Consider the following 27,736-nt stretch of genomic DNA (forward strand, 5'->3'; position numbering starts at 1 on the left):
TGCAAAAAAAAAAAAAAAAATCTGATTGAGAAATCATATAAAATATGAATTTCTCAACTATTTGTTAGAACATTAGAGTAGGATGTTACCACGAGGTAATACTCAATCCATTTCAAAATAATATATGTTTTATTAATAAAATATATAAACCATTAGTTATTAATGCAGTTTTTTATAATTTTATATTTTTTTATATTTCTAAACCAATAAAACTTAAAAATATATAATTAATATTTTTAAAATTCTCAATTTTTATTATTAATTGACAAAAAATGTATTGTAAATACAAAAAAAAATATTTTTTTGAAACAATTTTTTTTTAAACAGAGAGAATATTATTTAAACCAATCATAGCTACATTGATTGGATATCGTTTACTCAAAAATCATAATTAACATATACAACATTTTAAATTGAATATAATTCGGTGCACAAAAAAATGAATACTCGTATAATTCAGGGTTTGGTAGAAACAACCTACTTCAAATTAAATTACATCTATGCTTCTTAAATGTCATTGTGACATATTTTCTTTCTTCGAATTTAGTCTTAATAACAACTGCCGAATCATTCATGTCTTAACAACTAACTAATCATTCATTTTTGACGCTTTTCGAAATACGTATGTACCTATTTATGATCAACTAGCTTAATACACTAAATTTTATGTCATTACAATAAATTTATATTCATTAACTATATATGTATATACACAACCATGTGAATATCACGCGGGTGACGAATTGATGAAGTAGCATGTATACTATATGGTGGTATCCAATTCAAATGGATCTTCTTTTTGTGTGTTTATTTAAGTATTCTTTTGCTTCTCTATTCACAGATCTATCTAAACCGATCTTTCTTATCGTAGCATGACAATAAAGATATAAAGGCATCAGAACAGAAAGTCGCAATGCCAACGCAGAAAGGTCCAAAGCCACGACGGCCGCTTCTGCATGGCTCAATTTGCTCTCACCTATTCAAAAAGTGTTACGTAATATTTGATTTTTAATGTTCCAGTTAATTAGGAAACATATTTTATCTCCTCTACATATGTAGATATATGTGGAAAAAATAAAATCAGGCTGAAAAAAGGAGAAAAGAAAAGTAAAAAAAGTTTGCTATTTTGCCAACTTGTGGTAAAAAAGCTTATCGGAGACTAACGTCATTGCATGGATCATCTTTCCTTCTTTAACTTTTTTTTTCTTTTTTCACCTTTTCGACATTCTAATATCATATGGATAATCAATTTACATGGCAAGTTTCAATATGTTAACTAGAAACATATACCTGATTTATGAATGCAATGTTCAAAAAAAAAAAACTTATAAATGTCTCGAGACATTTGAAGATAATCCATGAAATTGCATTTATAATTAAGTTCTGTTATTTGGAAAATAAAAAAAAACAAAAACCTAAAACATTTCATAAGTTCTTGAGATTACTTTACCACTTGTAGGCCTTAGATAGATTTAGAAGCTGCAAAACCTATGTCTCCTTTAACTATATAATTAATTTATTTCAGAAAACAATAAAGAAAAAATAGAGGATATGCTTGATCTTTTCATTGCCTTTACCCCCAAGAAAGTGGCTTTATGTGTGTCTTGATGACCCATCCATGACTCATCCATTACTACAAAGGTCAAGTCTCAACGATTCAGAGCTATGTTTTAACCGTCTCTTCTCTCTTTGTCTTTCCCTTTAAATAACCTTCCCATTACACGGTTTCATCATCACCATCACTCATAATCCCTCTCTTTCTCAAGATCAAGATTCAAGATTCAAGATCAAGATCACCACTCAATCCTCCAAGATGACAATGAGCACAGTCCACCAACAAGTTCTTGCACTTCCAGCAGCCAAGACTGCTCCATCAGGCTACTTGTCTGACCTAGCTTCCATCAACAAGCTCCATATCCCAACATCTTCCAAACAAATCAAGGGAAAATCTGTTCTGAGAAAGAAGAAAACCGAGAGCTTCACAAATGGAAATAGAGACCAGAGCAAGTTAGGTCCCAAGCTGACTGAAACAGTCAAGAGAAAACTATCCTTGGGAGCTAAGATCATTCAAATGGGAGGCTTAGAGAAGATTTATAAACGTCTCTTCAGAGTCCACGAAGAAGAGAAACTCTTGAAGGCGTACCAATGTTACCTATCCACAACCGCAGGTCCCATAGCAGGCTTACTCTTCATCTCATCAAAGAAGATTGCTTTCTGCAGCGAGAGATCTATCAAAGTGGCTTCTCCTCAGGGAGATCTAACCAGGGTTCACTACAAAGTGTCAATACCATTGTGCAAGATCAATGGAGTGAACCAGAGTGTGGACACGAAGAAGCCATCTCAGAAGTACCTAGAAGTAGTCACTGCGGATGGCTTTGAGTTCTGGTTCATGGGTTTCTTGAGCTACAAGAAAGCTTTCATCTGTCTCGAGCAAGCGCTTTCTCTGAGCATGGAGCTATAACAAGGCTATGGCTGAAGAGGAAACATTTCATTTTTAATGAGGAGATAGCCTAGAAAAGTTAGACAATATTGTACAAACTAAATTTTTTTATAGCTTTAACCCTTTGGTTATCCATTGTTGACAAGATCAAGAGACTGAATATATTTAGCTTCTCTCATATATTTTCCTTATGTCATAGTTTTCTTTTGCACCATAACGTGACCAAAGAAAATATAATGACATGAGTATGACCATATCATAATCTTGACCTCCAAGCATTTAGAAACTTTTGAGATTTACAGGATCATCAATCTTCCTCCTAAGACAAATAAAGCCAACAATGATCGAGGCTTAAGAAACCAGGAGGATTCTTCCATTTTAACAAAAATCAAATCAATCATAACAAAAGCTTTAGGATAACACACACTTTGCTCCATTGTATTACATGGAGAATCAGAGTCTTCAAGTACCTAGTGCCTGAACAAAATTAATATATGTGGAAATGACAACGCACAGGAGAGAGTGCATCAGCATAGCAAAGCCACCCAATCTACATGCAAAGAAAAGCAGGGAACCCTCCGATGACCAAATATTTCTTTTAGGTTAAGGCAAATCGTCACTCACATTTACCTTTTAAAAACTTTTTATACATTTTGTTAATGTTAAATTCGATCATACACACGTCAGAAAATAGCAACGATTACAGGATAAACTATTTAATTACATATTTGAATGTGACCCGTCTTTTTTTTTTGCGCTCCCCTTTATTTATTTGTAACTTTTCTTTGACCAATCGACCATTTCCCTAATCCCCACCGAAGTATATTTTTTACTCATAAGTACGCGTCGACATACATATTGAATTGCTCGTATATTATAAGTCAAAATATCTTCTTTTTTTTTTTTGCTAAACTGTTAATATCATTAAAATGAAAAAAGAAGCTTACAAAATGAAAGTTCTAAGGGAAATGTTTCCTAGGCAAAAAAATAAAACATGGAAACATTACTACCAACCGATCAAGGTAAACAAATGATACTCAGCTCAACCATTTGGACAGAAGGAATTTGAAGTTCCTATTGCCCCTTCTTCCCAAAATTATGAGTTTTATTTCACGGTCTATCATTCTGAAAACAACACTTGCAGGGTTGAAAAACTGGTTGTGGAGCGTATCATTTCGTTGCCGCCATATATGGTATACGGTAGTTTGGGCTACAATTCGATCATACACAAGTCAAAATATCTTATCCGACTAAGGACATGGACCCCGAAGATAAAGCTTCAAATTGAATGGGTTGTGACTTGTGACGGTACAAATAATATGATTATATATATATATATATAGTAAAAAAATTCTATGATCTCTATGATGCAGAAAATTTCCGACTGATAAATTATACAAAATGCGTAGTTTTCAACTATTTGTTAGACCATTGGAGTGGGATGTTACCATAAGTATTATTATTGTAACCAATCATAACTACATTTCATATCCTTTACCCAAATAACCATACTTACATATACAACATTTTAAATTGGTAGAAACTACCTACTTCAAGTATGTCGTTGTGACATATATCCTTTCTTTGAATTTAGTCGTAATAACAGCTACTAAATCATTCATGTCACTAACGAATCATCCACGTTTGATTCTTTTCGATATACATGTACCGATATGATCAAAAATAGCTTAATACAATGTCCACTATATTTTATCATGCATAATAAATCAAATATATATATTCATTAGCTTATATGTGTATACACAACCATGTGAATATCACATGGCTGACGAATTGATGAATAACATGTATACTATTTGGCATTGGCGGGATCCAATTCAAATGGATCTCCTTTGTGTGTGTGTTTATATAACTAATTTCTTGCTCTTTATATATTAAATAAATGTTTTGATAAAAAAAAATATTAAATAAATGAATTATAACCGATATTTCTTATCGTAGAGACAATGACATCAGAAAGTCGCGATGCCAGCGCAGAAAGCTCCAAAGCCACAACGTCCTCTTCTGCATGGCTCAATTTTCACTCACATATTCAGAAAGTGTTACTTAATATTTGATTTTACTGTTCCAATTAATTAGGATACATATCTTATATCCTCTGTACATATATATATATATGCGAAAAATAAAATCATGCTAGAAAATGAGAAAAGAAAAGTAATTGGAACATTAAAAACCAAATATTACGTAACACTCATATATATATGCGAAAATAAAATCAATCTAGAAAAATAAGAAAAGAAAAGTAAAAAAGTTTGCTATTTTGCCAACTTGTAGTTAAAAAAGCTTATCGGATAATTAACGTCATTGCATGGATCATCTTTCCTTCTTTGACATGTTTTTCTTTTTCACCTTTTCGACATTAATATACATGGATCATCAATTTGCATGGCATCTTCTAAGTTTCAATATACTACTAACTAGAAATCAAAGGTTGCGTGATATTTGAAGAGGATCCTTGAAATTGCATTTCTAAATTGTTCTGTTATTTGGAAAAACAAAAACGAAAACTTAAAACATTTCATCAGTTCTTGAGATTTTTTTTACCAATTGTGTCCTTGCATGGATTGAGTAGCTGCAAAAACCTTTATTTTTTTGTTTCTCCTTTCACTATATTTTTTTTTCTCGAAAAATTAAAGAAAAAATAGAGGATATGCATGATCTTCTCATTGCCTTTACCCCCAAGAAAGTGGCTTTATGTGTGTCTTGATGACCCATCCATGACTCATCCATTACCACAAAGATCCTCAAGTCTCAACTGCCTCTTGTCTCTTTGTCTTTCCTTTTAAATAACCTTCCCACCACACAGTTTCATCATCACCTATCACTCATAATCTCTCTCTCTCTCTCTCAAGATCAAGATCAAGATCAAGATCAAGATCACCACTCAATCCTCCAGATGACAATGAGCACACTCAACCAACAAGTTCTCGCACTTCCAGAAGCCAAGACTGCTCCATCAGGTTACTTTTCTGACCTAGCTTCCATCAACAACCTCCAAATCCCAACATCTTCCAAGAACTCTGAACAAATCAAGAAAAAAACTATTCTGAGAAAGAAGAAAACCGAGAGCTTCACAAACGATAATAGAGATCAAAACAAGTTAGGGCCCAATCTGACAGAAACAGTCAAGAGAAAGCTATCATTGGGAGCTAAGATCATTCAAATGGGAAGCTTAGAGAAGATTTATAAACGGCTCTTTAGAGTCCACGATGAAGAGAAACTCTTCAAGGCTTACCAGTGTTACCTATCCACAACCGCAGGTCCCATAGCAGGCTTACTCTTCATCTCATCAAAGAAGATTGCTTTCTGCAGCGAGAGATCTATCAAAGTGGCTTCTCCTCAGGGAGATAACGTCAGGGTTCACTACAAAGTGTCAATACCACTGTGCAAGATCAATGGATTGAACCAGAGTGTGAACACGAAGAAGCCCTCTCAGAAATACCTAGAAGTAGTCACTGCGGATGGCTTTGAGTTCTGGTTTATGGGTTTCTTGAGCAACAAGAAAGCTTACAACTGTCTCGAGCAAGCGCTTTGTCTGAGCATGGAGCAATAACAAGCCCAAGGCTGAAGAGGAAATATTTAATTTCTAATTAGGAGAGAGCTTAGAAAAGTCAGAAAATATTGTAAAACTCTTTTTTTGTTTAGCTTTAACCCTTTTGTTATCCATTGTTTACAAGAGCAAGATATTGAATATATTTAGCTTGATCCCATATGTTTTCCTTGATTCATAGTTCTCTTTTGCACCAGTACATGACCAAAGAAATGAAATGAGATGCTTCAAATATAATGAAATGAGTATATAAGACCATTACACAATCTTGATCTCAGATACATTTTAGAAACTTTTGAGATCCACTGGATCAATCTTCCCCCTTAAGACTAATAAATAAAGCCTTCATTGATCACAACAAACGCTTTAGGACAAACACATTTTGCTCCACTGTAATTACATAGAGAGTCAGATTCTTCAAATATCTAGTTCTGAATCTCTTTTTACTCTTGTGGAGAAGCAGATCTAGTGAAAAACTACACACACTTTACAAAGCAACTGAAGAATAATAAAGAAGCCAACACAACCAAATATACAATGCACAAAAATGTACTCATTGATGGACCATAAGCCATGATCACATTCATACACAGAGAGATATATAAAGAGAGATTACAAAGGGTTTAGGGCAGACCAGAGTATCCCAACAGAACATCTGGTTCAGTTAAACTTCCAGAGAAGTTAACTTTACAACATTTAGGGAACTCTAGGCCAGCCTCAGTACATCTTACCTCTGTCACATGAGGAAGAGACCTTACATCTATGTACTCCAGGGACTTACATTTCTCCAAAACCTTGCCTATCCCTTTCACTGTGATCCTGGGACAGTTACTCACCTTCAAAACCTTCAATCCCAAAACATCACCCCTCCCCAAATCCAGAAAAGCATTGTCTGTAACCTCTTCACAGCAACCAATATCAAGAGCCTCCAAGTTCTTGCACTGCTTCAGAATACAAGTAAGGGAAGAGTCAGATATGTTCAAGCACCAATCCATCCTCAGGTTCTTGAGGCTGTCTCTACAAGAATGTGCAAGTATCATGATAGATTCATCAGAGATGTCTCTGCATCCACCGATGATCAGAGTCTCCAGATTCTTGCAAAACTGAGCAAGAGACGATATAGATTCGTTCCCAACTTTGTAACAGTCAAGCAACTTGAGCGTCTTGAGTGAATATGCACAAGCTTTGGCTACACTGGAAACTCCAGCATCTCCTACATTGCTGCATTTATTGATATCCAAGGTTTTTATCTTTCTGCATCCCTTCACAAGATCAGCAAGGCCTGAATCAGTGATGTTGGTGCAGCCTTGAAGGCCAAGAGCTTCCAAGCCGCGGCAGCACTTAGAGAGTTGTTTTAGAGACTCATTTGTGATGAGACGACAACCAGCTAGATGCAATGTCCTTAGGTCATGGCAGCCTTGTGCAACAGCTGATAGTCCTTTGTCTGAGAGCTTTCGGCAGTATGATACATCCAGAAACTGCAGTAAAGAAAGACACCTTCCAGTTGAGGCTAGCCCAGTATCGGTAATACCTGTTCCCAGAAGTCAAAATCATTACACAGAAAGATACAAAGGTAAGAAACTATGTGCTTAATATTGTTTCACCTAGGCCTGCTGTTATTAACCGAACCAAACAGAAAACTTTGGTTTTCGGTTCAATTCGGTTAAGAGGTTCGGTTCAATTCGGAATTTAAATAAATTCGGTTTTCGTTCAGTTCGTTTGATTTTATAATTTTTTTGTATAAACTATACTAATCTTAACCAAAATTCCATACTGAACTAACCAAAATTCGAACTGAAATAATCAAACTTAACCGACTTTTAATAATTTTAACCAATTTAAACCAAAATTTAACCGAATGAATACAAATACTTAGGTAGAAATTTTTAAAACCGTACTAACCAAAAACCGAACCGAACAAAAAAAAGTCGGCTCAATTTGGTGAGATTTAGACTGAACCGAACTAACGGAATTCCGAACTAACCAACCCAAAAATCCGAACCCGCATGCCTAGTATTCCACCATCATGACTACATACTTAAGTTTATCTAATTTCTTAATAGAAAGGTTTAGTTGTCAAAACAGATAGGCTATTACAGATCCTAGGATATTCAGACAGAACATCTTGTAGTAAAGTAACATCCATAACAATACTGAAGTAACCAAAAATCTAAACATTACCAAATCAAACGCATGTACTTTTAGTCCATTCAATTCAAGAAAGAAGAGAACCTTTACAGTTGTGCAGATTGAGTACTCTGAGGCACCTGAACCCCTCAGCTATGACAGTGAGGTCAGAATCAGTGACACCTGGATAAAACGACCTGGAGACTGACTGAGAGAAGTCCAACTCGACGATTTGAGTGAACCTGAAGGCGAGACGGCCAAGCAAGTGTGGACCAGCACGCGCCGCCAGCTTCTTCCGGTCTGTGCTCTGCAGGTGTAGCCACCTCTTGCAGACAAGACTAAACACTTCCTTGTCCTTGTCTCTGTCTAGCTTGGACAATACACATCTCAGCTCGTCGTCGGTTAAAGCATCATTAACGCAAACCGAAGCCATGATCAGCTTCTTCTTCTTCTTCTTCTTCTTAAAAGGGCATTGTTAGATGAGAGTTAGGAATCGTGTGGTAGCAGGAAAGCAACAAAGGTTTTGTGAGGATGACGCAAAGATGCTCATCTATCCATGTTCGGTGGATGGGCAATTCAGGAATTTTAAACATTTGGTACAAGGAAGGATAATGTGTCTTTATCATTCACCACTTTCAATGGCGGTTAGTTTTGTTTGGTCAGTAAGAGACACTCCACCAACCAAAGTCAACTCTGTTTCTATATGGAGATTCCATGTCTCCACAACAACCTTACACGAAACTGGATGCTTCGTCACTAACTACAAGAGAAACAAGATATTCCACCATCATCAAAACATATAATACTTTCTCTGCATGTTGACTTTGGACACCATCTTCATTGATACTAATACTTCATGTCATTTTGGTGCACTAAGAAGAACTGGTGAATTGCTTATAAAGGGATGGCTGCAAGTCGATTCAACCAAGAACACACTAGGGAGAGGAGATAGACTCTTTTTTTCTAACAACAAAAACGGAAAAGTTGTATTTAAATTTTCATTGATTCTTCTTTCTCGCATCATGCCTTTTTGCCTCTCTTCACACAGACATTTGCTTCTCTCATTATCATTTGTTTTCTTGAAAGTAGACAGCCCGCTAAGACTTAAAAGAATGAGCAATCTCAACATGAGTGTCAATACTAAAAGCCACTAGAGAAGGAAGAAGAATCCTCACGACGTGGTTGCAGCTTGTAGCTGTCTAACTCTCTCCGAGTTCTGCGCCGAAAGCAATCGGAGATGAAGTCTGGCCCATTAGGTGGAGTCAGCGTCAGAGACGAAGCCTGGCCCAATGATTCCGTAGTAAGGCCCATTTAAGTTAGTTTTGTTGGCGCGCAATAATTCGTTACAGTTTCCGTTTAAACCGCGAGGTGAACTGGTAGAGAACTTAAGTAAAAAACATAATTCGACCAAAAACATTCATCCTCTCTTTTTTCCTCCTCAAAGGATTAACTGGTTTGCTTACTTGTCACACTATCATTAATCTAGTTTTTTTTTTGTGTTTAAAAAAATTAATTACAAATATCAAATTATTTACCATGAGAAACGGTTCTTAACTAACTGACTGATGATGAAGAAGCTCTAAGTTCATCTTTTTAATGTGTTAGCTTGCATTAATGTCTTCATAGTCTGAATATTTCTATAACTTTTTTAGTAATTAATTCTGTCTGATCTTTGGTAACATTTAATACGGGCATAGTAGATGGAGGTGAATGGGAGGCTATTTACTTACATGTGTGTCGGTCCAGAATGCAATATATATACAAATTAATGATAGTATTATGTATTATTATGTGCCAACCTATAGAAATTGTTTTTTGGTGGAAACGAATGGGACTGTATCAGTAATTGAGGTTGGGATCATTTAAATGATTCGACAATAAAAGGTACGGGATGTATTTGATACGAGGTGATTACTAAAGATCCCCCACCTATAATTATTTTTGAATTCTATCATATAGCTGCGTGTTAATTACTCTACTACTTGATTAAGAAACAGAAACACCAACTTTTAGTTAAGATCTTTTCATTAATGAATTCTTATTTTATGGCAAAATCTGTTTCATTCAGTGATTAGAAAGTGCGACCTAACTAGTCTAAAAAGTAAAAACCTATCTAATTCGTGAATTTTGTCAACAGAAACCCATCTAATCACTTTGTTAGTATTCGCCAAAAAGATTTGTGACAAAATGGGATAATTTGTATACATCTTCATCAGATAGAGTTATGATTTTTGTATCTGTTCACCAAGAATTATATTATAATACTGAATTTGTTGCCAAAATCAAAACAAGCTAGCATAAAATAATCAAAATTTTAATGTAGAAACAATTGATCATTATCAAGCGTGGTTAGCTTACAACTCTTGTACAACGTTACAATTAGAAACATGAATTATGGATCCATCTCTTACAATTTGAAAAGCTATTAAGCTCTTTTTCTCTAATTTTTGTAAAGAACTTATAAGCTTCTTTTACTTTTTGATTAAGTTTTTTTCCCTTAATAGATTATCTATAAAACTATCATCTCATGTCGCCTTATAGTTTCAACTTCAACGGTAAAACTAAACTTGTACCTGACTAACGTGACAAACCTAACGTCAAAACACATGAAATAAATTCTTATGAAACAAGAAGGCAATATACAAGTTGAAGAGTTCAGACAGAGGACACAGCTGGTTTGTCGTCATGTACCTCTTAATCATCTCTCCTCTCATTCAAATCCAGACTCGAATTACACAATGCGTTCTCCAGTTCAAGTTCAGCAAAACAATCACACTCACGTACAATTACAAAGCTGTTGTCCATCATTATTATATAAACCAAACATATACGTAGAAGCCTGTAACATTTTATTAAAAAACAAACGTGGTAATCGATCAGCTTACGCACCACAATTGTTGTAACACATTACACTATCAGCAACAACAACAAGAAACAATATACATATATTTATAATAATATTACTTTGACAACGGCTCTGCTTCGCCGAAAAAAAAACAGACACAAGGGCAAAACCTCCACGGTTTCTTAATTGCCCTAATTGACGTACTAAGTAAATCTTGATCTCCCACAAAAACAAAAACTTCATGAAACAAAACTTTTAAGACAAGATTATTTAACCTATATAACCCTAGCTAGTTTTAGCTTAAACACTAACGATACTCTCACTGTCTCACATCACACTTGGAATCAATCAATCTCTAAAAACTAAAACACAAACATAGAGAAAAAGAAATTAATATACATATACCAAAGTAAAAAGGAGCTCAACTTCATCATCAACGTGTGTCATCCTCTCTCCGACCCGACGCGGGAACTCCACCAGATAAAGAAGCAAGCAAGCTAAGATGACCCGGAAGATTATTACCGACTCTAGCTGCCGAAGCTTCACCTATTGCACCTTGTTGCTGTCGCTGCTGGTGAACAAAAAGGGCAGCTGCTTCTTGTTGTTGATGTTGTTGCAAGAACATCTCATGTGGAGCTCCGGCGGCAAAGCTCAAAACTTGTCCGAACTCTGGCCTCGCCGGAACAGACCAAAACCCAGCTGGTATAGCACCTCCGAAACCCTCTCTCACGCGTTTTCCAAGTATAAACGGTGAGGAACCTAGTAAAGGTTTATGATCTAGAGACGACGAGGAGATAGTGCATGTTGAGGTGGTGGAGAAGCTCGCCGGGGTCGTGCCGGTTCCCGTTGCGGCTATGATGGAAGGCTCAGCTTGACGGAGGAGCCATTCGATAGTTTGACCGTCGGACTTGTGGCCGAGCTCCCTTGTTAGCTGGAACACACGTGCTGCGCATATGATTGGCATACGTATCCTCCTCCCTCTTCCGTCTACTTTGGTGTGTCGAATGTCGATCTTTCGCTGGAGGTTTCTTCACAACGGGAGCTCTCTCTGATGGTTGCTGTTGTTGTTTTTGTCTCTGGCGTTCGAGTATGTCTCCGTTTGAGATCATAACTCCGTTGGTGGTATTAGACATGGTTCTTAGAAGAAGAAGGAAAAGGGAATGGTAGCTAAGCAGTCTATGACTCACTGAAACACATTAAGAGGAGGAAGAGGAAGGGAAGCTAATGATTGAGAGGCAGGAGCTGGTGGAGACTGGAAGGAGAGCACATGTGTGGTGTGGGTCCTTCTAACAGCTCATCTCCTTTTGTTTTTGTTTTTTTCTTGAAAAATATTACTAAAACATTTTTTATTATAAAATAGCACATAAGAAAAAATTCTAAAATATCATTAACTTAAAATTTTAAAATAATTTAAATTTTATATTTAGGTTTGAGTGTAGTGATTAGGATTGAAAATTTATTATTTAGGGAATATGAGTGATTAAGATTTAGGAATTATAATATTTTAGTTTTTTTTTTGCTAAATGAGTGACATTTTAGAATTTTTATACTATTTTTTGATAAACTTAAGAAAATATTATTATGGAGAATTTTTTTTTTTTTTGCTTCTTATTTGTCATAACGCGGTGGACTTCACGCCGGTGGATATCTTGCGGTGGGCCAGGCACCGGCAGGAGAATTTAAGCTAGGTGGGTCAACCCGGCCCTTTTGCGGTTGGTGCAGGATGTTATGTGCATTTATAAGCAATGGTTGATTCTGGATAAGAGGTATTCTTGATCTATTACAACTCTTACCAAAGCCAAAAAAAACTTTTGATTTTAGGACGATTAATCCGGGTAGTGATTTTTAGCTAATGTGACCACAAATTCTGTGGATCAAGATAATCTTTTGGATTAAAGTTGTTTACATGTAACTATTGAAGAGATTGCAAAGGAAACCATCAGTGAGGTCATTGATTGGTAAGTAGACATGGCAGATTCGCAAGATCTTGTTATGTTGATTGTCTCATCATCGAGATTTTCTTTTCTTTATGACAATAATTTTATTAATGACCTACACCCAGAGCATTTTGCTAATATATTTCTTCAATTATTGTCGTATTTCAAACAGTAATTACATCCTAACAAACCACCATTAATCTTTAATTTTCTCAAACAAGCTTTTAAACTAAAAATATAATCATCATCACCGTCAAAATCACGAGTATACTTGCCCCAGAATCTATGCTCTTTCCACAAAAAAAATCCTTCTATTGTTAAGTTTCCAAACAAAAATCTCTTTGCCCTGTTGACTATTTCTGATGTTAGTAAACATTCATTATTTTCATCATATGCATGGTATGTAATGAATGGAACTCATCTATGTTTACGTAAACCGTTGATCTCTATTTGGCAATCTTGTAATACTTATGATGGCTAGTTAATCATATAATCAAGACCATATTATTCTTCTCAATTCAAACAAACGTTCCATGTCAACACAAACATACACAAAGAAGAAAGGCACTGGCTAATTAAAATAGGTAATAAAAGACAGAAAACGATACTTCATTGTTCATTTATTTGTCTCCATAAAGAAAGAGTAAATCTGGTCGAGGACTTATCAGATATTGGCCATTGGATCGTTTTGAAGATTAGGCTGAGCAAGGTGGAGATGGTAATTGAGATCAATCTCGGACGGATGAGTAGCAAGCTGAAGAAAACTGTTTGGTTGTTGTTGCTGATCATTATAGAACTGAACTTGCTCTAGAAACTGTTGATATTCCCCTGGTTTGGTCTCTATCCCACCTTGCTGAAACTCAGTCGTGGCACGATGCCCATGAAGCTGCAATATAGTTAACAACGGTATAGATAGAAGAAAATGTCATTCAATCGAAAAGCTGCAAACAAATGGGCATTTTTAGCTAGTGATTAACCAAACTTACCCAACGGTACATATTGTTGTTATCATCTTCTAGCATCCGCCTCTGATTATATGCGTAAACCATGGTATTGATCATTAAAAAGATCATTAAGAATTTTTTTATTAAATGAGTGATTAGAGAGCGACCTTTCTGCTTAGATTCTCCAACTGTTGTTGCATCAACTCATTCTTCAATATATTAACATTAGAGATAGAAAAGAGATTAAACCAAAGCTGTAATCAAATATAGTTTAAGAGAATATATTGCTATGATCGCATATATTACGTTACCTTACGCTGACGAATTTTAAGCACAGAATGTTCGAGCTGTTGCTCTAGTCCATCGAGCTCGTGTGGAGGAATGGAGGCTAGGCCATGTCCACGGTATAGACGCTGACGGAGCTCAAGCTTACATGTCTCTCTTCTTAGTACTTCTATCTCATGACAGAATTCCTCCTATATATACACACGAAAACTCCAAATTAAATGATTAATTGATTTTTGTGAAAATGCTATTTATGTTTTTGTGAATTGGTAAAACCAAATGAATATGTATGTTGTATATACCCGGTTGTCATTAGGATCAGGGAGTCGCAATCCGTTGGTCTGCAAGTATCGGTCAATGAGCTGAGGCATCCTATTTAACATTGGTAATTATGAAATGTGATCAAATTAGTATCTTTAACCTCACAACGTCAAGATTCCAATAATCACTGGAGGAACACAAGTATCATAGCTAGCCTAGTCCTCAAGATTAGGATCTATAGATATACTTTGACAAACAAAAACAAGAGGATCGGTATTCTGGCCATAAAAATTGGTTACAAGAAAACAAAATTAAAAGGTGTTATCACCTCTTTATTTAGTAAAATAAGACATCAATATAATAGCATACCTTTCTTCTCATTTTTTGACTAGGGCTATATGTGAATAAATCAGTCTTCTGGTTATGACTTATATATGAAACTTATAATTAGCACAGCTTTATAATTTCTTGTAAATACACAATACACTACAACAGAAACTGAGATCCTTTATGAAAAAGGTTGAACAAGAAATGTCAAAATCTCTGCAGATCTGTTTGTTCCGCAGATGTAGAATATATAGAATTTGACCCAAATATACCAATAATGATCATATATATATATATATATATATATATATATATATATATATGCATGTACTCATAATACAAAAATAAAAACTGCTAGAATAAATTGATAGCATCAGGGATCTTAACTTCTGGGCCAAATTTAAATCTTAGAACATACTAGTATTCATTAATACCTGCTACTTCAGAAGCTAATGATGAAAACTATCTGTTCACAAGCACGAGGAGTATACCTCTCTCATACCCTCATTTAAATTAGACCAATATGGTTGACCAAACAAAGTAAGAAAAGATCAATACATACATGTAGACATGTGTGTACAGATCTATGAAACCCTAATTTTAGAGAAAGAGAGATAGAGAACTGGAAGAAGCTAACGTGAGGGGTTCGGTGCAGTGCTGGTAGAGCTTTCCAGTGGCGGAGAAGACGATGAGACCGATGTGAGCATCGCAGAGAACAGAGAGCTCATGAGCTTTCTTGATAACACCACTTCTTCTCTTGGAAAAGGTCACTTGCCTCGCTGTCCGATTCTCTATCTTCTTTATCTCTATCTTCCCTCTTCCCATCTCTCTCCTCTTTTTCTTATTTTCCCTTTTCTCTTCCTCCTGATTCATTTGTATCACATTAAAAATTAGGCCAACTTGAAAAATCTCTAATTTAACTACAAAAAAAAAGAATCTGAAACCCTAATTAAAGTCAATTACAGGATTCATTTCAGAGAGAATCTGAAACCCTAAAGTCAATTATTCTTGATTCTTGATGTGTGAATTTAGAGAGAGGCGAGAGAATGTGTGTGGGTGAGTTAGTGAATATATATATACATATATAGAGAGAGAACTAACAAAAGAAAAGAGAAGAGAGAGCCTTTTTGTTGAGTTGTGTTCTTGGGGATCTGGAAATTGAGATCAGTAAACACTAGTATATGAGGTTGGATGACACAAAGAGGATAGAGATTTTTTTTTTTTGTCACAAAGAGGATTGAGATTAATGGTGAAGAATATGCTTAATCAACTTTCTCTTTTCTCTATATTACGTATGTAGCGTGTGGTTTCAGCTCACCATTTTCTAATCTCACCTCTCTTGTTATTCTCCTTCCTTACATATACACATCTATAAGTTGCTTTTGTAAATTGGAGAGTGCAATTAATGTATATATAAGGCTTATTAGCTATTTTAACATCGACAATGGTTACTGAGTTATGCGATAAACGTATCATGGTGAGCATTATACAACTAGTGTCGTGCTATGCCTTAATTTGTACATTTAACCCATATGTGGGTGTGCTAATATTGTAAAAATAAACGTAATATGTATTCCTTTTATTTTTATCTGTACAGTTAATTAACTAATTAAGAAAAAGAAGAAGAAGTTAAGCTAACAGAAATAAAAATAAGCAGTTTAATGTTAAATTGTTAATTTGTAATTAATTAGACATGTAATGGTAGTTTCCTTAGCAGAGAAGTCCCTTTTTAGTCAAATCTTCAACCACTAATTTTTGGATCTGCAATGCATGGCGCAATTTGTAAATGATCCCAAAATGGAAACTTCATGAAATTGTTATAAGGAAAACAAAGTTACCACAATGGGCAAAAGGCAAAAGAGAGTGAGTAGACAAATGGGAGAGGACAAAGTGTAACAATACTTGAAAGTGACTTCTTAGTTTTCTTCTTACCCACCTCCTAAGCGCCCTTTGATTTTTATCTCGATAATTAAGTCAGTTTATGTGCAACTTAGCTAGATTATTTGTGAAGTTTATATTTCTGTCAACCTGAGTCAATTCATTAACGAAAGTTGAATTCAAATCAGAGATGGCAAAATGATTTGAATTTTATAATAAACTGGTTACAAAATGATATATAGCAAAACAAGAGACGAACATGTGTTCTAAAAGTTCAAACACAAATATTAAAAAATTACCTTTATCTAAAAAATACCATTAAAATTAAATTTAGAATGATTCAACTAATTATAAAATACACTATAATATAACTTTTATACAATTTTTAGTAAGTTAAAGGTTATCTAGAAAGTTGAAAGAAACATCAAAAACTTTCTTAAGCATCTTACATTTTAAAATAAGAGTACATTTTCTAGAATGAGTTTTTTTTTGGGTTTCTTGGATGATTAACTATAGCTTTTATACTGAAATCAAGATTTAGTCTGAGCTGTACATTCAGATATTTGCATCTATATCCTCGAGACTCGTACATTATTTACATATCAATTGTTAGATCCTTGGCAATGGAAATTGGCTTGGTAGCTGTCGTCTATGCAATAACATCAATTCGACAGCCCTTTCTGAATAAATAAAAAAATATTAATCCGTTTGAATTCTAAAGTCTTTTCCTTTGAATTTTGTGTCAATAGGATTTTTAAGAAAGCAGAGAGAGAGAGAGAGAGAGAGAGAGAGAGAGAGAGAGAGAGAGAGAGAGAGAGAGAGAGAGAGAGAGAGAGAGAGAGAGAGAGAGAGAGAGAGAGAGAGAGAGAGAGAGAGAGAGCTCTTCTGTTCTGCCAGCGAGTCACAGTAAACATGTTCTGGTTTCTAAATTAGGAAACTAATGATTATAGAGGAAGAGTTGAGCCCAAAGCTATTTTCGTCATTCCAACTATCCAATCCCTGTGCATCCCATTCCTATACTGTATGGCTTGTCTACGTTATTTATATACACATACGTACATATAACATAGATGTAAAATGTGTTCAAAAAAAAAAAAAAACATAGATATAATTATCGAGTATGTTCTTTATAGGGAAATTATGCCAAGTAGCTAAGAAAAAAAAAATTAAAAATCTAACCAAAATCCTCCTCAAAAATCTAACCAAAATCCTCCTCTCTCTCTCTCCTGCTTTCTCTTCCTATCTCTCTCTCCCAAATCTAATTTTTTTTTTGGTTATTTAGCGAAAAAACTATTCTTTATATAGAGCACTTCAATTCAGGAGTTCTTATTAACTTTCTCAAAGAGTAATAAAATATAAAATACTAATAAAATATTATTGGATATCTCAAATTTTTAGAAATTCAGTTCTATAGTTCTTAAATAAGAAGTAACATAGAAAGTGCTCTTAGTAACATGCCTAAGCTTAACTAATTGATAAATGTTTTGATTATTCTTTTTGAGGCTTTCCGCTTACGTCAACTCTAAACAGAGAGACTAAAACGTATGGCATACAATTGCATGTTACAATGGGATGGTTCATCTGACATCAGCGTCTTTATTATGTGATCATTCAGTGATTACCATATTAAAGAGAACCTCGTGGATTACCATTGATTAACTAGGACCCAATATGTTTTATCTTTTGTTTGTCATCTTTAAAGTCAACTCATATTTCAGTTAGCTTCCTATATGAGTCATTTTTTGTACATTAATCATTCACATATTACAATTTATGTTTGTCTGAAGTGTCATTTATAACAGTATAATTGTTTTTTTTTGTTGGAATAAATCACTACGCGGATATTTTGTTCGTTTGTTTATTAAAGAGAACAGGATAGTTTTGTGAACTTGATATGTCATCCGTTCATTATTTAGTCCTACTGATTTGTATTCATATGATTAGGTTTTGTATTTTTTCCTTTTGTCAACATTCTTAAATTTGTAACACTTACAAGACATAGCATATCATTTAATTAACTCAAGTTTTCTACCTTGGAATCAAAACATTGTCGAATAAATGTGATAACATATCAAACCTTTGGGATAGTATAAAAGTATCAAATAGATGATATGAAACACAACTACTCAATTAGACAGCTTTACTATTAGTATATTTTTATCATATTTTAATTATCGTTGGTATACCGCAAACAAATGCTTATTGAATTATGCTTGGAGAAGCATTAACAAATACACATTAGAAAACCAGAAAACAAAACTGTATTTGTTGTCAACAACCTAACTGTTAATTGCCACAGGTCCAGAACGTCATATGTGGGCTAGGCCCATTTCATATTTGTTACGGCCCAATATAAATTGACCAAATAATAGTTGAAACTAGACACTTCCAGACTTCCAGTTCTTGTCTTCTAGTGTAACTAGTTCAACTCCTGTTTCTAGGTTCCAAACTCTCTCCACCGATCAAGAGTTTCCTTTCCTCTCTATCGCCAATTATGGCTTCCTCGTGGAGAAAGTACGAGACCCGAAAGCGAGACCCAAACCCTCAAAACGTCGCTCTTCTCGTCATCGATTTACAAAACCACTTCTCCTCCATGGCCAAGCCTATCCTCCACAACGCTCTCACCACCATCGACCTCTGCCGACGCGCCTCCATCCCCATATTCTTCACGCGCCACGTCCACAAATCCCTTGCTACTGACACCACCATGCTCGGCGAGTGGTGGAACGGCGACCTGATCATCGACGGGACCCCCGACTCCGAACTCATCCCGGAGATCAAACGTCAGGTTAACGGACCAGACGAGGTCGTGGAGAAGAACACGTACAGCGCGTTTCACAACACGTGTCTTCAGGAGAAGCTGGTGGAGATTGGTGTGGAGGAGGTGATCGTGATCGGAGTGATGACGAATCTGTGCTGTGAGACGACGGCTCGTGAGGCCTTTGTCAGGGGTTATAGGGTTTTCTTCTCGACGGACGCGACTGCTACGGTTAATGAGGAGCTTCACGATGCAACTCTCATGAATCTAACTTATGGCTTCGCTTATCTCGTCGACTGTGATAGGCTCCGGCGTGGGCTTTTACGTAATTAAACAACAATAGTACACTTTATACTCTTTCTTGTTACTTTCTTATATATTGTCTTCTAGATATGTTGTACTTGTATCAAAGTTACTTTGTTAGTTATTGTCCTCTTGATATGTTGTACTTGTATCAAAGTACTCTTATGTTTTTTTTGTGAAAGCAAAAGTACTCTTCAATCACATAAATGTTTTTTTTTGAACAACACTTCACTCACATAAAGAAAATTGATATATATATATATATATATATATATATATATATGGAGGAATTCGAAACAGAGGAGAGTATCAGGCGTTACACTTTATTGAATTTGATGTATAACATTCCCAGATGTGCATGAATCATGAATGCGAACACGATATGTAGCCATAATTCTTACTAATTACTAATTTTATAGCATATGTTTTGTTCTCCATCCTTTAAATAGATTTGATATGTTCTTGCATTTTGTATATAAACTAGCTAGTTGTGAAATAGTTCTTGGTTTTTGTGAAAGAATCATTTAAGAGTTCCTGCGGTTATTGTAACAAAGAAGTAAAGCGAGATAAGCCTTATATACAAGTCTAATTAATGGCATTTGTATTTGCTTAAATCGGTTTATTAATTTTCTGAACAATTATAAAATAATCTGGAGTAGTAGAGAAATAATCAAAAGGGAAACGTAGGAAGTTTCTTGTTAGCAAGAAAATGGTGAACAAGCTGAAGAGCCTCTCTAGGTTTGAAAGTCGGAACTTGGTGTCCCGCTCCTCTCACAGTCACAAACATTAGCCCATCGTACTCCACCGTCCACCCGCCAACCTGTTGTTTATTGGTGTACCAAGGTGTCCAGTCTTGGACGGTCTTAAGACCAAGCTTCTTTAATGAGTATCTGGTTGCGGTCACTGGGATTCTTCCATCTGTATCCCCACTTTTTCACCAAATATTTAAAACTAGTTATCGCCAATTTTCCGTAAATATTCATACATAAAAAGACCACTATCAAGGAGCAAGTGTTATGTACCTGAAAACCCATACTCGTAATCCGGCTGAAACAAGTGTTCTCAAGGTAGGAAGCATGGAAGCGGGAGCGTCAGCCCAAAACGAGATATGATCGCTGCACATATAGTTATAACCATGCATATTGGTTTATAAGATCGAACAATAAGTATCATATAACTAGAACCATATACGGTAGATTTCTATTTTCATTATAATTAAAATATGAAACATATGGAACTTAACCGGAAACATGTTTGAACATCATGATAATACCTGCAATGAGTCCAAGGGTAAGAGAGGTTGGTGACATTAGCATGAAGTGCCTCTTGAACATCTCTCCTGTTCATATACTTTTCTGTATAGTCTGATGCACATGGATCGTACCCGGCCGCCATCTTCCGCCATCCCTCCTGTATATCATTCAATTGTATGTACCACTCAAGTTAGGGACAAAGATCCCACATGGGAAACTGGAAATGATATTAACTAATATATAAACAAGATCAGTAAATCAACTTATAACAGTTTTAGGTTAGAAATTCATCTAACTTAACATGCAATCCGCTACAAATTATGAGTGAAAATAAAATATATACTTACATTGTTGGAGACGAGACGGGGCCGAAAGATGCCTCGAGCAGCAGGAAGGTGGCGGCTTCCGGCGACAGAATGTGAAATGGAGGAGTTCTCGGTGGTAGGAACACACCTCGGAGAATAGAGACTGTACATGTCAAGAATCTTGTATACATCAAAATACTCATCTAAAGCTCCATCACATTCCTTGGACATATGCGCTAGTCTGAAGTCGCAGTGTTCATTCACTCTCTGGTACAATCCATCTGATATCACTGCGTGATCGTAGGCATAATCTATCATCCCTTTTTGATCAGTTTCATCGTCCAACAATGCATTTCCTATCTGCACATATATAAAAGTCAATGTTATCATGACCTTAGTCAAATAGTAAACTGTAGCTAGTGATTAATGATTGATTAAAGAAAATATCTGACCATTAGACCCTTGAGGTTAATGAAATCTTTCTTTGGTGCAATCTTGTTTTGATTGTAGATGAGCTCCGAAAGTTGAGGAACGTAATGGCCTAATTAATTTCATGCAAATATACGTTACAAACAAAAATTATATGAACTTATTTATATTTGTTTTAATCACTTTAATTAATATTTACCGGCATAGCTTTCTCCGGCGATGTAAAAGTCGCGAGACTTGTACTGAGGGAATCTCTTGAACCAATTGACGAGGAAGTTGTACGAGTCGCTAGCTGGTTAAATTATACATAATTTTAATGTACTTACAATTTTTTTTACAATTTTCATTAGTAGAGTCATGTTATATAAGTATAATAGAACCTGTGACGGTGTCGCCGAGTTGACTTATATCACGGCTTGTGTTAGAGTAGGAGAATCCAACTCCTACCGGCGATTCCAAGAACAATAAATTTGCCGCTACATATTATATTTCAAAAGTATTATTTTAATTGCAATGATGAAATATAGAGTTGAATATATATTGAAAAAGTTGTAGACATCTATACCTTTGTTCCAGCTATATGGGTTTAGCCTGAGATTAGGTTGAGTTGAGTTTTGAGGGAAGAATGGTCCGAGTTCTTCTGATGCTCCAAATCCGACCGATGAACATCCCGGTCCTATTTAAATTTTTACCATTGAATCCATCTCAATATAATATTAACTGAAAGCCAGTTACAAAAAAATATATATACTATTAACTATTTGATTACTATGTACTATTTTGGATGTTTTGAACTTTCAAAACTTAAGCTATATATCTTGGCCTACTCTTTCACTTTATTACTTTCTGTTCAGTATTATCGCGTCGGGTCCATCTAGTTTAAGGGGTTTGTTTCTTGTAATAATAAACACACAAATACAAAAATATTGAGGAACTTTTAGGGCGTGCATACGTGCATGGACCATGTGTAATGTTTCGAATCATAACGAAATGAACAGTATAAGTTTCATGTAATTGACTTTTTATAGGTAGTAGTAATCTTATAGTAGATACATAACTTTTTGTGTCAAAAACTACTGTGTCTTAATATTAAAGTAAAGGGCGCATGAGCCCACGGGAGCCTACAAAAGCCAAAATATATGGAGTTGTATATATGACGTCGATCGACATAAATATTACATCCATCACATGCATATGAATCCAATATCTATATATAAGAGTTCGAAGCCAAAACAAAATCCAAAAGATCAATGCTAATTATCTAACGTTCTTTCACCATAAAACATGTTATGGTACACAAAACACTTATTTTATAATGCATTAAACGCTTTCTTATTCCATCTATAAATTAATACCTATATATTTTCAACCAGTTTTTAATTAATAGTAAGATATACAAATGAGACTAAAAGTGTATAAAGAGAATATCATATTGGATCTTGTAACAACTAACAAGCATGTGGAATCATTGCAAGCTTCCAAATTAAAGTTGAACCAACACAACCAATACTCATCATGATCGTCATGATAATAATTAACCACATATGTTTCATTGATTTTGATATCGTGAATAATATTACTGTTAAGAAGCTTCACCTAATATTCCCTCTCAGTTACCTTTTGTCTCCATGCATACAAATTTAAAGGACCACAGTGACAGTACATACAAATCTTATTTAATTAATTACCATCATGTTTTAGTCCACATTCAGTTTACCTAAGCCATATTATTCTACATACAAATAATACGATACACATGTATATGTGCTCCCTTCAAACAAAACAATGTGATCAAGCTAATAATCCAATATATAGTTTCCTTTCAATTTCAAAATATGATGATCACTATCATGCATAGATTAACTTTCAATTAATGAAATCACAATGTAGTGATGTTTAGATGCCCCAGCGTGTTTACTTTTGTGGGTGGGGTTTTAGTCTGGTCCAGGAAACTCATTACCGTGAAAAAGGTCTGAAAGTTTCTAAATTCAAAATCATAATTCAACTCGAAAGGGTGCAAGTAGATGAAATGCACAAGAAGCATGATACACATATAGTGAATTTTTTTTTTTACCTTTTTGGGGTTTTAATAATAAAACTATCCTTTCATCACAAGTTTTTTACGCCGACAATTTACTAATACAGCCGTGAGACCGAGACTCCTACAGAAAGAATCCAAAAAAACGAGTGGATGTGAATTAGTCTTACCTCCATTGAGCCAAAGAAGAAGAGGTTTTTTGTTTGGATTATGAGTGGCTTCAAAGAACCAATAGAATAATGCTCGTCCATGTGTCTCATTCACCGTTACATAACCGGCGTATTGCCGAAATTTCACCGGAGGCTGTCCCGGAAGCTCCTTCACTAGATCAGCTCGTTGCGCTGCCAAAACCCTAGACCGGAAACAACCATTGTCGCCGTCCTTGTCATCGTCGCTACAGAGCTTTGCTGCTAATGACGAGCCAAGAAGACAGGACACAAGAAATAGGACAAGAACAGAATGCACAACATGATGAGAAATTCTCATTTTTTTTTTACTTTATTAATGTTTGTGCTCAAATCATATAAAGTCGAATATAATGTTTCCTGTGAATTGTGAAGTGACTGCGCAAGCTTATATAATGTGGTGAGAGTGAGAGAGAAAGAGAATGATTTCAAAGACAGATAAGAACACTCTGTAGACTCACTGGATGGTAACCATTTCCATAAGATAAGACATACGAAAAGAAAAATCAAAATCTCAAAAAGTAAGGAAAATGAAATTTTATCTTTCCAGTTTATAATAATACTATAAATAATAATAATATTAGCACTTCTTATATATAAATAGAAAGGTTTGTTACAATTTGTTTTTGATAATAGGTTTGTTACAAATTAAGTTTCCTTTTTTATAGGCGTTTCTCTTTTTGTTTACACTAGCTAGAGGTAAAATATCTGCACATGCAACTTGCGCCTTCTATTTTATAACCGTTTTCACTTGAAATTTTATAATTATTCATGCGTATTAACACCATTATTATAAGATAAAGACATGTTACCAAACAAAAGAACCAAATGGGCAATAAGGAAGATACGACAGTAGCAATTATATCGTATAAATAGAAGTTTGTTATAAGTCGTTTTTCCCTTTATGGGCAATTAATATATTTTTGTTTATACTATACATTCAGATGCAACTTGTGCAATATGTCTGCAATTTATGTAAGGAAATTTAAGAATGATATAAACTAAAAAGATAATATAGAAAAATGTGAGAAAACTAGAGATAGTGAAGTGATTGGTCAATGAATTGGAATAGAAGGATCCAAACAAAAAGCAGAGGAGAGCGAAGAAAGTGACGGTTCATAAGATTATCTTATTAACAGATTTGACCAAACACTCTTATATTTACTTCTCTCATGTTCTTCCCCCTTAAAACTAGCAACAAGCAAGCTATCTACATAATATTTATATTACAATCTGTGGAATTGTGATGTATGTGCAAGTAAAATATCTGTCATACTACAAAACAGAATGTTACGGCATTGATTGCGTGGTGAAGATTCAGTTTCTGTGATATATACGTCATATAGGTGTATCCACATGTGGTTACAAGAAAAGGTGCATCTACTTGTATGTACCCATAATATCATATTTGTCTAAACAATCAGAGCATGATTAGTGGCAGTTTATCAACCAGTCTCTACACATTAAAAATAGAAAAGGGTAAAAAAGAGAAAGATGTCTATTTATTAGTAGTTTGATTTTTCTTTATTATTTAAATAAATATAAAAATATGTGAAAGATGATAATAAAGAAAAATCAAACTACTAATAAATAGACTTCTTTAGGATATGTAAGCCAATACTGATGCTCTTAGAAGTGAAGAGACATTTGGATGTTATAATTTACTATGTATAATACAATGCTTTTATAAAAAAAAATTTTTTTGTAAGATTTAATTAAAAAGTTTAACTTACTGATGACGAATAATATTTTGATAAGATAATTTTGCTTACAATATTGTTAGTTTTCAGACATAATCTTTTTATTATTAACAACAAAAACATATTAAAAAGAACAATAACACACAAACACTACGATGTCGTATTAGTACGAAACAGAGGATGAAGCTCAGAAACAGAACCGGAGAAGTTTAGCTCCATCTTCTCCTATCCTCCTCTTCGTTAACGGCACTAATCCGGTCGTCTCTTAGAGTTAGTCAGCCTGTAATTCAGCAGAAGCTCCTCATCACATAACTCCCTTGTTGCCACCAAAACCAATGTCTTAAGAACCGAAGCATCCAAACCATTGCTACCTGCTGTCTTAAACCAAAAGCTTCCAAATCTCTTCAAGAACATCTTTGGCCTTACAAAAGCCTTGGAGTGGCTTGCTCAACGCTTTCCATAACCTGTCTGAACCATTTTCTATTATTTTGGTGTGTGTTTTAACCACGGGTGCGTAGGAAGTACCAGTCCATAGTTCTCAACATTCTCCACCGAGACCCAAGGCTGAGCGTTTATCACAGTCCCATCGTACCTTGTGATGAGATAAGAGTTGTGTGAGTCAACCTTAGGGTACCCTGGAATGTACCTGTAGAAGGCAGGAGAGTAGATAACTCCAGGGTAAAAGGCTAAGACCGTTCCAGCATCTGCTTGGCTTTTGATGAAACAGCCTTGACCAGCGTCTTTGTGAGGTGTAGCCCATTTGATCAAGTAAATGTCTATAAGACCTCAGCTAGTTTCAAAGGCTTTGTCTCAGGAACAACTGTGCTGAAGAAGAAGAAGAAGAATCAGTGTGAATAATATGGAAGAAAGTAGTGAAGATCAATGTTCAAAAAATCACTAGACAGTAACTAAGCATTTTATAGAAGACTAGCGATTAGAGGGCAGTATATGAAGCTTAAACATTAAGGAATTATTTGATTTATTTTATATATTTTTATTTATATTAGATATTTTAGTTTTTGGGTTTAGTTATAAATTTATTTTGATGAATTATATACGACAAAAAAAAAACTGAATAAATTTATGGATTTGCACTAACATTATTGGTTGATTCAACATATTAAGACTGATTTAAACTAAGTTAGACCGATTTCAACTGATTTTAACCGATTTAAAACGGTATAAACCTATTTGAGTTGTCTAGACACTGACTACATGGGTTAAGATTATAAAGCTCACAAACTGAAACACTTAGGGAGCTTATCTTCAGCTGGAAAAGTATTACCCCCACCAATGGCGAAAGTAAGACCGCTCTGACGAGGAGGAAGAGGGCTTGCTGTTTTGTGGTCCTTACTCGTTCTTGCTAAATTCTGGATGAAGGATCCCGCCCATCAAAGAGCAGAAGTTTTCAACTAGGTGGTGAATGTTCTCTTGAATTTGTCTCTGCTGCTGAGACTAGGAGGTTTTAACCAGCCATCTCAATGATCTCCTCTGCATCTGTCTCCATAGCTTCTCGTCCCAACCGATTAAAGCTAACGCACAATTTTTTTTCATAAGCTAGAGTTAAATAAAACAAAATCAAGAACTATTGAGACAAAAGAGCCAACCTTGTATACATAAACAGCTTGTTAATGTCTGCTTCAAATTGGAGCTGCCTTGGGTTCTTGGCAAATGTAAATACTCTTGGCAAGAACTCCAACAGCCTAAAGTCCAAAAATCTCAGTCAGCAATGTCTGAACTCTTTACCAAAACCCTGCAAATCCCCCTAAGATCTAACAATGATCCCATGAAGCCTCTCAGCAACTGACCAAAAGAGAAACTTCATAAGATCGAACAAATATTAAGCCCAATGGCGAGAACAGGAAAACCATAACTAATGACGCTATAAGAATGCCCAATGAAAATGAAGAATTGTTATTTTCTATAGACGATACCCTCATTTTATTTGGCATATTTGAAAAAGAAAATTAATCAACTTTCTCGTAATAATAATATAAAAAGTGGTAACTTGACGTGAAAAAATAATACAAAAAGAAACAAACGTGGACGAAGCAATGATCTAAATATGATAAGAGGATTAACTTAGGTTACCCGTTATCAACCACTTCTCATCAGAATCATTTCCAAAAACCAGTTCACAGTTTTGG

At 35.0% G+C, this 27,736-nt stretch overlaps 7 protein-coding genes and 1 pseudogene across 11 annotated transcripts; 3 read left to right on the top strand and 5 right to left on the bottom strand.

Annotated features, from left to right (window-relative positions):
* Positions 1-1,340: 1,340 nt before the first annotated feature.
* LOC106404601 (putative GEM-like protein 8) lies at positions 1,341-2,575 on the top strand. The gene has a single exon (XM_013845311.3). The coding sequence runs from the start codon at positions 1,814-1,816 to the stop codon at positions 2,459-2,461; it is 648 nt and encodes a 215-aa protein (XP_013700765.2). The 5' UTR covers positions 1,341-1,813; the 3' UTR covers positions 2,462-2,575.
* Positions 2,576-5,241: 2,666 nt separating this feature from the next.
* On the top strand, positions 5,242-6,176 carry LOC125581365 (putative GEM-like protein 8). The gene has a single exon (XM_048746681.1). The coding sequence runs from the start codon at positions 5,361-5,363 to the stop codon at positions 6,015-6,017; it is 657 nt and encodes a 218-aa protein (XP_048602638.1). The 5' UTR covers positions 5,242-5,360; the 3' UTR covers positions 6,018-6,176.
* Positions 6,177-6,500: 324 nt separating this feature from the next.
* On the bottom strand, positions 6,501-8,669 carry LOC106382708 (F-box/LRR-repeat protein 4). The gene is made up of 2 exons (XM_048746679.1): positions 8,247-8,669; positions 6,501-7,545 (listed from the first exon to the last, which is right to left on the bottom strand). The coding sequence occupies exons 1-2, from the start codon at positions 8,572-8,574 to the stop codon at positions 6,638-6,640; spliced, it is 1,236 nt and encodes a 411-aa protein (XP_048602636.1). The 5' UTR covers positions 8,575-8,669; the 3' UTR covers positions 6,501-6,637.
* A 2,404-nt stretch (positions 8,670-11,073) lies between these two features.
* LOC106380102 (transcription factor TCP7) lies at positions 11,074-12,233 on the bottom strand. Its single transcript, XM_013819918.3, is given in 2 exon segments — positions 11,074-11,980; positions 11,982-12,233. Coding segments are annotated over 2 exon segments (699 nt in total). The 5' UTR covers positions 12,120-12,233; the 3' UTR covers positions 11,074-11,419.
* Positions 12,234-13,404: 1,171 nt separating this feature from the next.
* On the bottom strand, positions 13,405-16,164 carry LOC106425709 (protein TRANSPARENT TESTA 16-like). 5 transcript variants are annotated; one of them, XM_048743752.1, is made up of 7 exons: positions 16,059-16,164; positions 15,378-15,604; positions 14,455-14,524; positions 14,179-14,343; positions 14,035-14,076; positions 13,910-13,951; positions 13,405-13,809 (listed from the first exon to the last, which is right to left on the bottom strand). In XM_048743752.1, exons 1-7 carry the CDS (start codon positions 16,059-16,061, stop codon positions 13,588-13,590), a joined length of 771 nt encoding a protein of 256 aa, XP_048599709.1. In that variant the 5' UTR covers positions 16,062-16,164; the 3' UTR covers positions 13,405-13,587.
* Positions 16,165-19,004: 2,840 nt separating this feature from the next.
* LOC106425720 (nicotinamidase 2-like) lies at positions 19,005-19,903 on the top strand. Its single transcript, XM_013866433.3, has one exon. The coding sequence runs from the start codon at positions 19,113-19,115 to the stop codon at positions 19,707-19,709; it is 597 nt and encodes a 198-aa protein (XP_013721887.2). The 5' UTR covers positions 19,005-19,112; the 3' UTR covers positions 19,710-19,903.
* A 354-nt stretch (positions 19,904-20,257) lies between these two features.
* LOC106404631 (serine carboxypeptidase-like 34) lies at positions 20,258-24,548 on the bottom strand. The gene is made up of 9 exons (XM_048746690.1): positions 23,875-24,548; positions 22,232-22,342; positions 22,047-22,142; positions 21,866-21,958; positions 21,690-21,778; positions 21,280-21,597; positions 20,953-21,089; positions 20,702-20,794; positions 20,258-20,608 (listed from the first exon to the last, which is right to left on the bottom strand). The coding sequence occupies exons 1-9, from the start codon at positions 24,188-24,190 to the stop codon at positions 20,350-20,352; spliced, it is 1,512 nt and encodes a 503-aa protein (XP_048602647.1). The 5' UTR covers positions 24,191-24,548; the 3' UTR covers positions 20,258-20,349.
* A 1,051-nt stretch (positions 24,549-25,599) lies between these two features.
* Positions 25,600-27,529, bottom strand: LOC111203257 (annotated as a pseudogene).
* Positions 27,530-27,736: the final 207 nt, after the last annotated feature.

The sequence above is a fragment of the Brassica napus genome, chromosome A2, assembly GCF_020379485.1.
Source record: "Brassica napus cultivar Da-Ae chromosome A2, Da-Ae, whole genome shotgun sequence".
Classification (NCBI taxonomy): Eukaryota; Viridiplantae; Streptophyta; class Magnoliopsida; order Brassicales; family Brassicaceae; genus Brassica; species Brassica napus.